Source organism: Armigeres subalbatus, chromosome 3 (genome assembly GCF_024139115.2).
Source record: "Armigeres subalbatus isolate Guangzhou_Male chromosome 3, GZ_Asu_2, whole genome shotgun sequence".
Classification (NCBI taxonomy): domain Eukaryota; kingdom Metazoa; phylum Arthropoda; class Insecta; order Diptera; family Culicidae; genus Armigeres; species Armigeres subalbatus.
Genome location: NC_085141.1, coordinates 202087439 through 202100159, shown reverse-complemented (window position 1 = coordinate 202100159; position 12721 = coordinate 202087439). Strand labels below are relative to the sequence as shown.

At 35.9% G+C, this 12721-nt stretch overlaps 1 protein-coding gene and 2 long non-coding RNA genes across 4 annotated transcripts; 2 read left to right on the top strand and 1 right to left on the bottom strand.

Moving 5' to 3' along the window:
- Window positions 1-1073: 1073 nt before the first annotated feature.
- On the bottom strand, window positions 1074-2782 carry LOC134226562 (uncharacterized). Its single transcript, XR_009983504.1, has 2 exons — window positions 2645-2782; window positions 1074-2580 (listed from the first exon to the last, which is right to left on the bottom strand). It is a non-coding gene; the product is annotated as an uncharacterized LOC134226562 (long non-coding RNA).
- A 2421-nt stretch (window positions 2783-5203) lies between these two features.
- LOC134223798 (uncharacterized) lies at window positions 5204-12585 on the top strand. Of its 2 annotated transcripts, XM_062702996.1 has the most exons (7): window positions 5204-5221; window positions 5320-5451; window positions 5518-5633; window positions 10965-11173; window positions 11231-11473; window positions 11532-11867; window positions 11929-12584. In XM_062702996.1, the coding sequence occupies exons 3-7, from the start codon at window positions 5614-5616 to the stop codon at window positions 12039-12041; spliced, it is 921 nt and encodes a 306-aa protein (XP_062558980.1). In that variant the 5' UTR covers window positions 5204-5221; window positions 5320-5451; window positions 5518-5613; the 3' UTR covers window positions 12042-12584. The 2 variants fall into 2 exon arrangements, with proteins under 2 accessions (XP_062558980.1, XP_062558979.1); XM_062702995.1 differs by lacking the exons at window positions 5204-5221; window positions 5320-5451; window positions 5518-5633 and adding an exon at window positions 10409-10866 and having other exon boundaries at window positions 11929-12585.
- On the top strand, window positions 7800-8726 carry LOC134223799 (uncharacterized). The gene is made up of 3 exons (XR_009982723.1): window positions 7800-7921; window positions 7982-8203; window positions 8268-8726. It is a non-coding gene; the product is annotated as an uncharacterized LOC134223799 (long non-coding RNA).
- Window positions 12586-12721: the final 136 nt, after the last annotated feature.

The window sequence follows — 12721 nt, the reverse complement described above, 5'->3', positions numbered from 1 at the left end:
AAAGGTGGAGGAATTTCCTAAGGAACCTTTACAGGAATCTACAAAAGAATTCCTGGAGGAATCTCCGTAAGAACTCTTGAACTCGCTTCTGGAGGGATCTCCGAAACAACTTCTGCATTATTTTCCAAGAAATATATGAAAAAACTCTTGCAGAATTCTCCTAAAAGTTTCTGCGAAAGAACTTGAAGGTATTCTTAGAGGAAACTCTGAAGGAACTTCTGGAGAATTTTTCGAAGGTACTTCTGAAGGAAGCTCCAAAAGAACTTGCGGAGGAATTTCCGAAGAAACTCATGCAGGAATCTCCACACACAAAAAAAATCGTTGGTAAAATTAAAAGAAACGTTGTTAAAATTAAGAAAAACAGTTAAGCCCCAAACGCAATACAACGGAACGGCGACGGAAACGGCAATTTTGACAGAAAATATATGGGCTAACTGTCAAATTTTCCGTTTCCGTTGTATTGCGTTTGGGGCTTTAGTGATTTTCAGTAGAAAGTTAGAGATTGTTAAAACTACAATTGCAAAAATGTCACTTGCCTAAGCACTTTGACAAGAGCCGGCCTTTCAAAGCAACATTTTTCTCTTAAAACTAAGTGTGTATTTTACTTTTTAAAATAACATTTTCCTTTTGAAATTAAATGTTTATTTTACATTAAAATCAACAGTCATACTTTCAGAACAATAAGTGTTGTGCAATTTCAATTTCAATCAAAACAATTAAAATAAATTCCTTCATATTTATGAAAATATATTTATTGTTTCTTTCGTGTGTTTTGAACAGAACCGGGTCTTATGCTGGCATTCTTTTGCGCTATAATTACGGTGCTGTATTACTGTTCATCTCGTAGTCCGTTTCGTTGCGACGGTTGTAACTGCCGGTGACGTCCACACGTCTAGGCAGTGGACGTCCACACGTCCCCAAACTAGCTCACTAAGGGTCTTAATTCTCAGGGCCGGCTAAAGGCCTGCTTGAGGGACACAACGACACGAAACGGGGAGAAGCGGGGGACCACACAACAAAGATATCGACGCAATTGCATGCCAGGGAAGCGGGTAATTAATTTAAGTACAAGATACATTTTACTTATTTATTTTAAATGGGTTCTCTTCGTTTTTTTGATTTTAGTGGTTAGTTTCATGTTAGTACCGTTGCGGCCGATCGATGCTTTTCCCTACCTTGCGGTTGGGCGGAAATCCGCCGGGCGAGTGGTCCTATGATAAGACTTTCGGTGTCCGTTTCGTATGGGGTTCGAATTTGGTTGGAGACTCGGCAGAAGCTTGACTTGGTCCCATGCCAGAAACGATGTATCGGCAGATAGATACCATGGCCGGCGATGATAATACTTTCAGTGTCCGTTTCGTATGGGGCTCGAATTTGGAATAGGTTGGAGGGTCGGCAGGAGCGTGGCTTGGTCCCATGCCAGGAACGAAGTATCGGCAGATAGATTCCATGGCCGGAGACGATAAACGGGCAGCTGTATCCGGAATGGATCTTGTAGCGGGCGAGGGGTTAGACGGGGTTCACGGCTATCAAGGTGCTAGGTGGTGCTGAAATCTCCGTCCGATGCTTAGCAGGGTCTGAGGGGAACTCGATTTCGGCCGGTAGACGACCGAATTTTCATTCACTTGATGAGTACGACCGTTACTATAGCCGGTGAATACGCTTGCGGGTAGAGTTGAATTCCCTTGCAGGCACGTGAACAGGATGGGAAATCAGCTAAAGGTGGCCTGATTACACACACGAATACAGCACTCAAAATGCACCGAGAGGTGGCACGTTGCACCAGAATTGCACAATATCACCCTTCCTAGGTCGTGGACGGGTAGAAGCTAATCGTCCAGGTTATGTCGGATGCTTCCCGATTTTCCCAATCCTACTTTCGTCCGGGGTTCACTTTCTCCGCCCGATTTTACACCCTTCGCGATCTGCTGCGTCCGCACTTTTCAACGTCATCGAACGAACTCCCCTTTTTTCCTGTTTTTTCCATCCTCTCCTTTTCTCTCTTTCTCCTCCTTCTCGCCCGGATCTTCCACTGGCTCTCTGATGTTCGCCCTTATTCTCGCCGGGGTTGGGTTGAAGCGTCGCGTTAGTTTTTACACTATGAAGACGGAATACCCAAATAGATTACAATTTTCCTGGGTATTCCGCCTTATGGGTACTTCATGCGCAGTCTCACAGGATAAGAGCGATTCATTCAACTGTGTCGATATTTATTGTTATCGTATTCGGTAACACGGTAATGCCACTGTTGTCCCGCATGTTGGTCACGCATAACATGTTCCACAGGTGTCGCGGTGTCAGCTTTGACCCTTTCGTTTCCCCGGTCGTACTCGTTGTGATAACAGAAGCTCCACATATCAAACGGTGGACGCAGCATCAAATCGCCCTTTTTGGTAAGCACTTTGATCGGAGACGGTCCCACGACGAAGATCACCTTCTGCGGTGTCGTACTCACTTGTCACTCCACTCGGTTCTTTTTACGGCAAACATTCAGCAAATTTTGTCTTTTTCTTCACACGAGACCCAGACTTTGCTTTCCTGGGGTTCGTCCGTTTTGGAGGTTGGTGACGAATCATTGATCTGAAAATTATAATATTATAATAATTAGCATTTCTATATAATGAATAAATTCCAAACTACGAACCAGCTGCACACTCTGTAGCCCAACCGACGACGGAATCGCTCACTGGAATGCTGTCTGAGGAAACTTCGTCCAGTGCTGTACAACGGTGGTAAGCGGCATTCGATGACTCCCTGTTAATCAGTTCGTTTTTAGGCGCTCAAGGTCCAGGATCCAAAGCAAATGTGACCATTTGAATATTATCCCCCGAAAAACAAGCGCACTTATAAACTTTCCAGCTAATTTTTTTGCAACTGCCTGACAGATTAGTCGTAAATTGCCAGATACATTTTCTTAATGCCAGCGTTGCCAAAAATGTGAAATGTTAAAGTTTGATTGAATATTTTACAAATTTCGTTTTAACTATTTTCACTGTTAAAATAAAAATTTCAAACTGGAGAAAAACTTTCAAATCAATCAATTTATCAATCGAAAGAAATGTTTTAGCTCTTGAAAACACAACATTTTCCTTATTGTCAAAATAAGATTAGAAAATGTTGGAATCCCAACTTTTTTTTTCTCTGTGCAAAGAAACTTCTGCAGGAGTCTCAGTAGGAATGTCTGGAGGAATTCCTGAATCTCCAAATGAATGTCTTGAGGAATCTCCGAAGAAATTCCTGGAGGAATCTCCGAAGAAATTCCTGGAGGAATCTTTGAAAGAACTGCTGCAGGAAACTCCGAAGAAATTCTTGGAGCAATCCGCGTCTCGTAGTTGTCTAGATGACGAGAGTACGGTTCCCGGCCGATTAAAAAGGCCGTATCGGAATGGGACCGCATCGTACTCGAAGACATCATCTACGCTGCGACCGCTTCGTGATCAAATGGACTCACGTGGTACTCGAACGCGTCTACTACGCTGCAATTTTCGTGGTGGACCAGGTTCCGGATCGAATATAGAAAACCGCTTCGGAATAGGCGGCGGCTGTAGTGTAAATTGCAAAACTGCTTCCTTCCTATAGTCTATACATTATAAAACACGGGTTAGAATAAAGATAAAATTATAATTTCATAATAAATAAGCTAAATGTGGTTAATCTAAATGCATAACAATTATTTTGGTAAATATAGACAATTTCTAAGACGATTTTTATTGATAATTTATTTACATTCATCTGTTATTCGAGGCAGTTATGTATATTATGTACATTCTGCCTCGGATGACAGCTGAATGTAAATAAATCAGCATGAAAGCCCTTTCAAAACAACCCTCACAACTCCCTAACCGCTCACTGCGAAACATTGCTAACGTTATTCTAAAGTGAGGCTAAGAGTAAAATCAGCAGTGATTCAAATCGTTCGGGGCTGTCAGTTTGAATATGAATCTGAAACATTCATTCTCCCAGCAGCTGTTCTAGATTCATTTTTTATACCAGTCAAATGTCAAAAAAATAAAACTGGTATAACGCTCCGTTCTATTTTCTGCAGATTTGAACCACGATTGAATCACGAGATTCAAATATTTTTCAATTGTTTTGGTGTATGAATGCGTCATTTTATCTACGGATCAATCCACTTTGCAATTACGGCGCCTTTCTTGGCAGCAACATAAGGATTTTATTTAATTGAAATTTTGAAAAACATGAATGGAACACTGCTGGAGAAACCAACATGTTTGTTCTATTTTGCTCAGATGCAAACTAGAATAGTGGTCGAAAATTTGGAATGAAACTGAATCACTACTGATTTCACCCTAACAGGTTAGATTAAATTATGCAACTTACATAAACATATCTAACAAAAGTGTTGCAGATCTGTCTAATTTTAGTCTCATTTTACCCTAACGTTAGAGAGAAAATTAGAGTAACTTTCTAACAGGTTACACTCATGTTAGGGTCAAGTTAGAGTAACCTTGTTTGCTGGGAGGGTCGAAGTATATATACGTGTAAACTGAAAACCAAGTGTACCCAAAAGTGGGTTGTTTTCACTCAAAACCGTATATATATATACCCAGAGTAACAATCTGTGAGATGTTAGGGTCTGGTTAGGGTCTGTTAGTTATGCTTCTCTTCAGAAAGCATATAACATACACTTCAGTGTCATGCTTTTTCCTCTTTTTCTCTCGTGCTTGGCAACGCCGGCAACAAACTGGAAACATAAACAGAAAAAAAAAACAAGTGACGTTGCTTCCAAGCTGTTTTTGCGATTTTTTCTTCTGAAAAATCAATATGTATATTGCGATGTTTGATTGCTTTTTCATGTAAGTATTTACTTTCACTGATTAAGAACATTAAGGTAGCTTGTTAATATTAAACTTCGAATTTCAGCATTCGGCTTTGTGTGAGCATCTGCAAAACTAAGTTGCAGGCATCGACGAGAAGCTGGTCATGGCCACCCCAGGGCGGAAATCGCTGATGAGAAGCGCTCAAGGATGCAACGCATAGATGGGATGGGGTTTCCTCTGAATAGTCGCTGTGATACGGTCCGCGTTTTGGATGGAATACTCCGGCAGCATTCACATTTCTTTGGCAGCTCCATTGAGTAAGTTTCCCTTCATAATGCGCATATATTATAAGATAACCATTACTTATGGCTTTTTTTGTTTAATTGGTTTTGCCAACAGCGATTTGGTTGGGACCACCATAAAATGGTGAGATAAAGCAAGTAAGTTTAAATCAATATTTCAATATAAAATATGAGTTCAGTGCTCTCATTCCTATCTACATATCTTTCTACGACCCTTGTTTTTAATTCACTTTCAGATTCAGAGGAGGCACTTTTCTTTTCGGTGGTTGACAGCTCTACTGCCAGGCGACGAGGAATGTCTTTTCGGAATATTAATTTCCATCCGGGAACGAATCTCAACCAGCAGAATGCATCTGGATTTCGCCTGGGTAAGACACTGTTGTTTGAAAAGCAAGATATTTTTTCTCAAAATCAAATTCTATTCTATGCTCCAGGTGGTGCTGGTTGGTTCCTGAGAAATCGCCGGGTGTAGGAGATGAGTTGCTGCAGGACCAATAGGCGTTATTTCACTGCAAGATGGGGAAGATTCTATGCGATGCATGAAGTCTAGGTTGTAAGCTCAAGTGCATGAAGAATTGCTTGGTCCAATAAGAAGAATCTCAGATCGTCGGACAGAGATCCTATCTTCACGTCTTCAAATGGCAATGTTTTAAACACTCATTTGTAATTTTATCGATTTTATTGATTTAATTTTAATGTAATTTTAATTTATTTTTAATTTAATTTTAATTTAATTTTAATTTAATTTTAATTTAATTTTAATTTAATTTTAATTTAATTTTAATTTAATTTTAATTTAATTTTAATTTAATTTTAATTTAATTTTAATTTAATTTTAATTTAATTTTAATTTAATTTTAATTTAATTTTAATTTAATTTTAATTTAATTTTAATTTAATTTTAATTTAATTTTAATTTAATTTTAATTTAATTTTAATTTAATTTTAATTTAATTTTAATTTAATTTTAATTTAATTTTAATTTAATTTTAATTTAATTTTAATTTAATTTTAATTTAATTTTAATTTAATTTTAATTTAATTTTAATTTAATTTTAATTTAATTTTAATTTAATTTTAATTTAATTTTAATTTAATTTTAATTTAATTTTAATTTAATTTTAATTTAATTTTAATTTAATTTTAATTTAATTTTAATTTAATTTTAATTTAATTTTAATTTAATTTTAATTTAATTTTAATTTAATTTTAATTTAATTTTAATTTAATTTTAATTTAATTTTAATTTAATTTTAATTTAATTTTAATTTAATTTTAATTTAATTTTAATTTAATTTTAATTTAATTTTAATTTAATTTTAATTTAATTTTAATTTAATTTTAATTTAATTTTAATTTAATTTTAATTTAATTTTAATTTAATTTTAATTTAATTTTAATTTAATTTTAATTTAATTTTAATTTAATTTTAATTTAATTTTAATTTAATTTTAATTTAATTTTAATTTAATTTTAATTTAATTTTAATTTAATTTTAATTTAATTTTAATTTAATTTTAATTTAATTTTAATTTAATTTTAATTTAATTTTAATTTAATTTTAATTTAATTTTAATTTAATTTTAATTTAATTTTAATTTAATTTAATTTTAATTTAATTTTAATTTAATTTTAATTTTATTTTAATGAATTTCTGGAAAAAGCTTCGGAGGAACTTCTGGAGGAATCTCTGAAGAAATCCTTGGATGCATCTCCGAAAGAAATCCTGAAGTAATTTCCGAAATTAATCCTTGAAGAATCTCCAAAGGAACTTTGGAGGTATCTCAGTAGGAATTGCTGGAAGCATATCCTATGGAAATCCTGGAAAAATGTCCGAAACAATTCCTGGGTGCATCTCCGAAATCTCTGTACGAATTTCTGCAGGAATCTCTGAAGTACCCAAGTAACCATAAGCATTATAAAATGGCTTTAATTCAACATTATATCAAATTATAATGCATGCTTTTAAAGCTAATTAGATCTGTATGACAATATAATGCTAATTAAATGCTGCAAAAGGCGAAATAGCGTGCCAATATGATGCTGATGATGAAAGCACCTACATAGCACTACTAATGCTATTTCAGTGCAGTGAAGTAATCATGCCAAAGATGACAGCCCGTTTATCGCACTGCTAATGCATTTAGAAAGCATAGGTATAAAATTTTGTCTCCAATAGCTATTTTTAGTGCCCATGATTTCTTCGGATTTTTAATGATAATTATAATGGATATGCAAAAAGAAAAATCAAAATAAGAATTGGAAACTTTGTCTCCTATTTCATTATGCTATATTTATGCATTCCCCCTCCCACCCAGTTTATAAATTAGAATTATGAAAATTAGCTTCTTTGGGTCTCGAACTGAGGGTGTCTCGTCGTTTATCGCTGGAGTGCTCATCTGCTGCCTGGGCCATACGGGATGTTTATGAATCTAATGAAAAGTAACCAATTTAATTCAGCTGATTTGATTTCAATATCGTATCAGCTGTGTTGCCAGTATGCATATTGAATTAACAAATAATAAGTTCCCATAAACTTAAAAGCACGGACCCATATACGCTGATGGTAATTGATTGTATTCTAATTTAAATTTTTAACTCATATATGTAGTTGATACACGACACCTTTAAACTTATTATTTATGAATAACGGCTTCATTTTTATAAAACAATAATTTAATTGAAAATAATAAAAGTGATTAAGTTTTTCTTTCCTGTAAAACTGGCAACTGTGGGAAACACGAAAGGCAAAACGTCAAACGCAAAATAACAACAAAAAATCTTGATCTCTTCGTGATGCTGAATTCGATCAATTTGTGATTATTATTATTCTGATCGGTAAGTTCTTTTCAACGCAATAAAATATTTGTGGTGATATTCAATACATACTCATTATAGGTGCCTTGACCGCTGGCAAATTTGGGTGGAACGGTTGATTGTTATCCTGTGTGCTATACCTTCGCAGTAGATCGCGGAAGACGGGTGAAAAATAGGTAGCGCTACTGATAAAAAAGAATCTTGTTACCGGATCGTCTTGAGGCTTCGAAGGAACAACGGACACCAAAACGCTGAGCGCCTTCGGTATGGAATAGAACGGGACAATTGGCCAATTCCAATGATGTAAGTTTTACCTGAACGTTCGAGTAATGCATGAAATATCGAACATATTTTTGTTTTTCAACAGGTAATGAAGCCCCTTCGTTATTTCGAATATCAGTAAGGCGATCATAATTAGACATCAGTGATCTGAACGGATTTATTCTTCTTTGAACATTGTGTGAAAGTTTGAATCCGTCGCAACAGCATGATGAAGGAACATTCCGCATTCCACGAAGCAAATGGTGATAAAAACAGGAATACAGTGGCTGTGGCTAGAAAACTGATCTATCAAACCGAGTGTCGACGAAAACTTCCTATTAATGAAGATGTCAATGGAGAATTAAAAGCAAAAGCGAATAACATCCCATGGAGTCTGAACCGCCCCGAGCAGATCAAGCGAAATAAATGTAAATTCAATATAAATATTATCACCGAAGAATAGATTTGTGTTCTTCAAGTTGCATTATCTGTCTCGATTTGCCATATGTGAACGAAAGACATGAAATAAATAAATGTAATAAATTCCGTGATATTATTTTCTTAATCCGTTTTATTTCCTTTTTCCTAGAATGTTATGATCACAGAGATTGTCACCACAAGATCAGTTGAGTTTTCCAGAAACAGATCAAATTTATGGCTACAACTAGAACGTAATATCTAAAAATAGATTTCAAAGTATTGCATTCCAAATGCTGATTTAGGGCAAATATGCACTTTAAAGAGCTGGTGTTTCATTGCATTAATTTTTGCATTAAATAAGCATTTTAAACGCATATAATGCCAATAATAATGCCACTATTGACAAGGCTTCAATGCATTAGCAATGCTTATATAAGACATCTGTGCCTCAATAGTGCTATTATATAGTTTTTAGGCTGCCTAAATGCCAATAAAAAGCCATTAATATGCTATGATTTAATGCTTACGGTTACTTGGGTATGTCCTAAAGCTCTCAAGGAAAGGAGGCATCTTCAGAGGAACTCCTGGAGAAATCTTCAAAGGAATCTTTAAATACTTCCAGGAGGAATCTCAGTAGGAATTCCTGGAGGTATCTGAAGAAATTGCTGGACGAATCTTCGAAGGATCGATATTCCTGATGGAATCTCCCAAGCTCTTTATGGATGCATCTCGGAAAGAATTCCTGGAGGAATCTCCGGGCTGGATGTCCTGGATCTCGAAAATTATTAGAAGGAACTGTCCCATGGCATTCCTGGAGGAATCTCCGATGAAACTCTTGGAGAAATCCCCAAAGGTGGAGGAATTTCCTAAGGAACCTTTACAGGAATCTACAAAAGAATTCCTGGAGGAATCTCCGTAAGAACTCTTGAACTCGCTTCTGGAGGGATCTCCGAAACAACTTCTGCATTATTTTCCAAGAAATATATGAAGAAACTCTTGCAGAATTCTCCTAAAAGTTTCTGCGAAAGAACTTGAAGGTATTCTTAGAGGAAACTCTGAAGGAACTTCTGGAGAATTTTTCGAAGGTACTTCTGAAGGAAGCTCCAAAAGAACTTGCGGAGGAATTTCCGAAGAAACTGATGCAGGAATCTCCAAAGGAACTTCTGCAGGAGTCTCAGTAGGAATGTCTGGAGGAATTCCTGAAGGAATCTCCAAATGAACGTCTTGAGGAATCTCCGAAGAAATTCCTGGAGGAATCTCCGAAGAAATTCCTGGAGGAATCTTTGAAAGAACTGCTGCAGGAAACTCCGAAGAAATTCTTGGAGCAATCCGCGTCTCGTAGTTGTCTAGATGACGAGAGTACGGTTCCTGGCCGATTAAAAAGGCCGTATCGGAATGGGACCGCATCGTACTCAAAGACATCATCTACGCTGCGACCGCTTCGTGATCAAATGGACTCACGTGGTACTCGAACGCGTCTACTACGCTGCAATTTTCGTGGTGGACCAGGTTCCGGATCGAATATAGAAGACCGCTTCGGAATAGGCGGCGGCTGTAGTGTAAATTGCAAAACTGCTTCCTTCCTATAGTCTATACATTATACAACACGGGTTAGGATATAGATAAAATTATAATTTCATAATAAATAAGCTAAATGTGGTTAATCTAAATGTAAAACAATTATTTTGGTAAATATAGAAAATTTCTAAGACGATTTTTATTGATAATTTATTTACATTCATCTGTTACTCGAGGCAGTTATGTATATTATGTACATTCTGCCTCGGATGACAGCTGAATGTAAATAAATCAGCATGAAAGCCCTTTCAAAACAACCCTCACAACTCCCTAACCGCTCACTGCGAAACATTGCTAACGTTATTCTAAAGTGAGGCTAACAGGTTAGATTAAATTATGCAACTTACATAAACATATCTAACAAAAGTGTTGCAGATCTGTCTAATTTTAGTCTCATTTTACCCTAACGTTAGTGAGAAAATTAGAGTAACTTTCTAACAGGTTACACTCATGTTAGGGTCAAGTTAGAGTAACCTTGTTTGCTGGGAGGGTCGAAGTATATATACGTGTAAACTGAAAACCAAGTGTACCCAAAAGTGGGTTGTTTTCACTCAAAACCGTATATATATATATATTCGCGATCAAACGTCAAACACTCTCGTCTAGATGGCGTTCGCGCATGATGATGATGATTACATTCTAAATATCCAAAGTGCTCGTAATCAAATAGTAAATCTCTTGGTTACTTGTACTTCTACCGTGTTCCAGTAAACTAATTTACGCGATTCGCGAAAATTGACCTTCATTTGTTTTTATCAAAGTATAAAGAATATAGACATTTGAACCATAGAATTATTTGTTCCAGATCGATGACGACGTTGCTACAACATTGCAACATGAAGTGCATCGTTCCTTCCTGCCGGAATGAGGAAGGTCTCTCGTGCACCAGATTCTTTGCCGTGCCACCTACAAATAACAAATCCTTCAAGAACTGGACAAAACGTATGCATCTTTCGGGTCAGCGGAAAGAAAAAAATTGTGCAGATCACTTCTCCAGTAGTGACTTTATCACTTGTAGGAAACCGTAATATTTATTTTGTGATGGATAATTATTTTAAAATTATACTTCAGATAGCCGGAAACATCTAAAAAACAAAGCGGTTCCAAGCTTTCGGCTGCCGAAAAATGGTCTGAAGGTAGATCCGAGGGGAGCATGCTGTATAAGAGGGTGCTCGACCAAAATGCGGAAATTACTGTTCAAATTCCCAATCCAACCGCGAATCAGGGAAGTATGGATGAAAATTTTGGCCATTGAAAATACCAGCAACCTGAAAGTTTGTCATCGGCATTTTACTCTGAAAGACTTCAGAACAGGTAAACAAATCAAAAATATTATCACTTGATTGTTATAAAATGTATTGTTATTTTTCAGTCAACAGTGTGTATTTGAAACCTGGTGCTGTTCCAACGAAAAAAGTGCCCAAACTAGTGAAGCGCGTAAAACGGTCTCTAGGAACTCGAAGCAGCTTTTCTCATCTATGGGACCACAATTATTGTGCACGGCAAAGTGTTCGTCCAAAAAGCAACCGTATTTGCTATGTGACCGGTTGTTACTCCAGAGCAAGCCAAGAGATATCCTTGCACAAATTTCCAGCTAATACAGACCAGCGATTCCATTCATGGCTTAAAGAACTAAGATGTAGTAGAATGCCAACGAAAAATTCAACGGTGTGCAGTAGACACTTTGTTGAAGCTGATTACCTTCCAGGTAAGGAAATGCATACTAATGATATGCGAAACATGAATTTAAAAAAAATAATAATCCACAGGTGGAAGGCGCCTGAAGAAAATATATAGCTATACCATCGAAGTGTCTTCCTGGACAAGAATCAGATTATACGAGCAGCTCATCGCCCACATTAGCCGGTGTTACAAAAAGTGATGAAATCGACCGTGCTACCATAACGGATGAGAAGTCATGTACAATGCCATTAAACGAACACGAGGTTGACCATGCTCTTCACCCTCTCTCCCATGTCATCAATGAAGAAGCTTCCCGAATAGAATGGTATTATTATACTATCTTGCTAGTTATCGTTTTTTGATCAAAAAGAATTGAAATTGAATTTTAAATGGAAACATAAAAAATATCAAACGATAATTATACCATAAATAATATTTACGATAGCGTCAATAATAATTTGATTTTGGACGATACACTGAATGGGTTGTTAAGTATCGTTACCATTCAAAAAGGCCTATTTTTCCTTATATTTTTGTCAGGCGATTTTACCATATATCGTTAGTTTATCATCATTTCTTGTCCTGCGATGATTCGGATTATAATTGTATTCAAAAAAAAAGATCAGTAGTATGGTTTTTGAAATCAAATTATGGATCAAATAAAGATTCCATGGTTAATTCAAATTAAAAGGGGTATAATAAACATCAAAATATATGATAGCCGTATTAAATTTTGTATAATATTATTTTAAGAAATATGATACAGAATATGATAGTTGAAGACCACTACCATTCCTGTAATCATTGCTTTGGATTTTGTTTTCCTTTTTTTTTTTTTTTAATCTTTATTAAGGTGTTTTTTTAATCTACAGACTAAGT

What these genes read in the sequence shown, in the direction of transcription:
- LOC134223798 (XM_062702995.1), top strand. Translation starts at nt 10,766, where the DNA reads ATGGCGTTCGCGCATGATGATGATGATTACATTCTAAATATCCAAAGT. An exon ending in TCTGAAAGACTTCAGAACAG is followed by an intron (nt 11,474 to 11,531) that starts GTAAACAAATCA and finishes GTTATTTTTCAG; the next exon opens with TCAACAGTGTGTATTTGAAA. An exon ending in TGAAGCTGATTACCTTCCAG is followed by an intron (nt 11,868 to 11,928) that starts GTAAGGAAATGC and finishes AATAATCCACAG; the next exon opens with GTGGAAGGCGCCTGAAGAAA.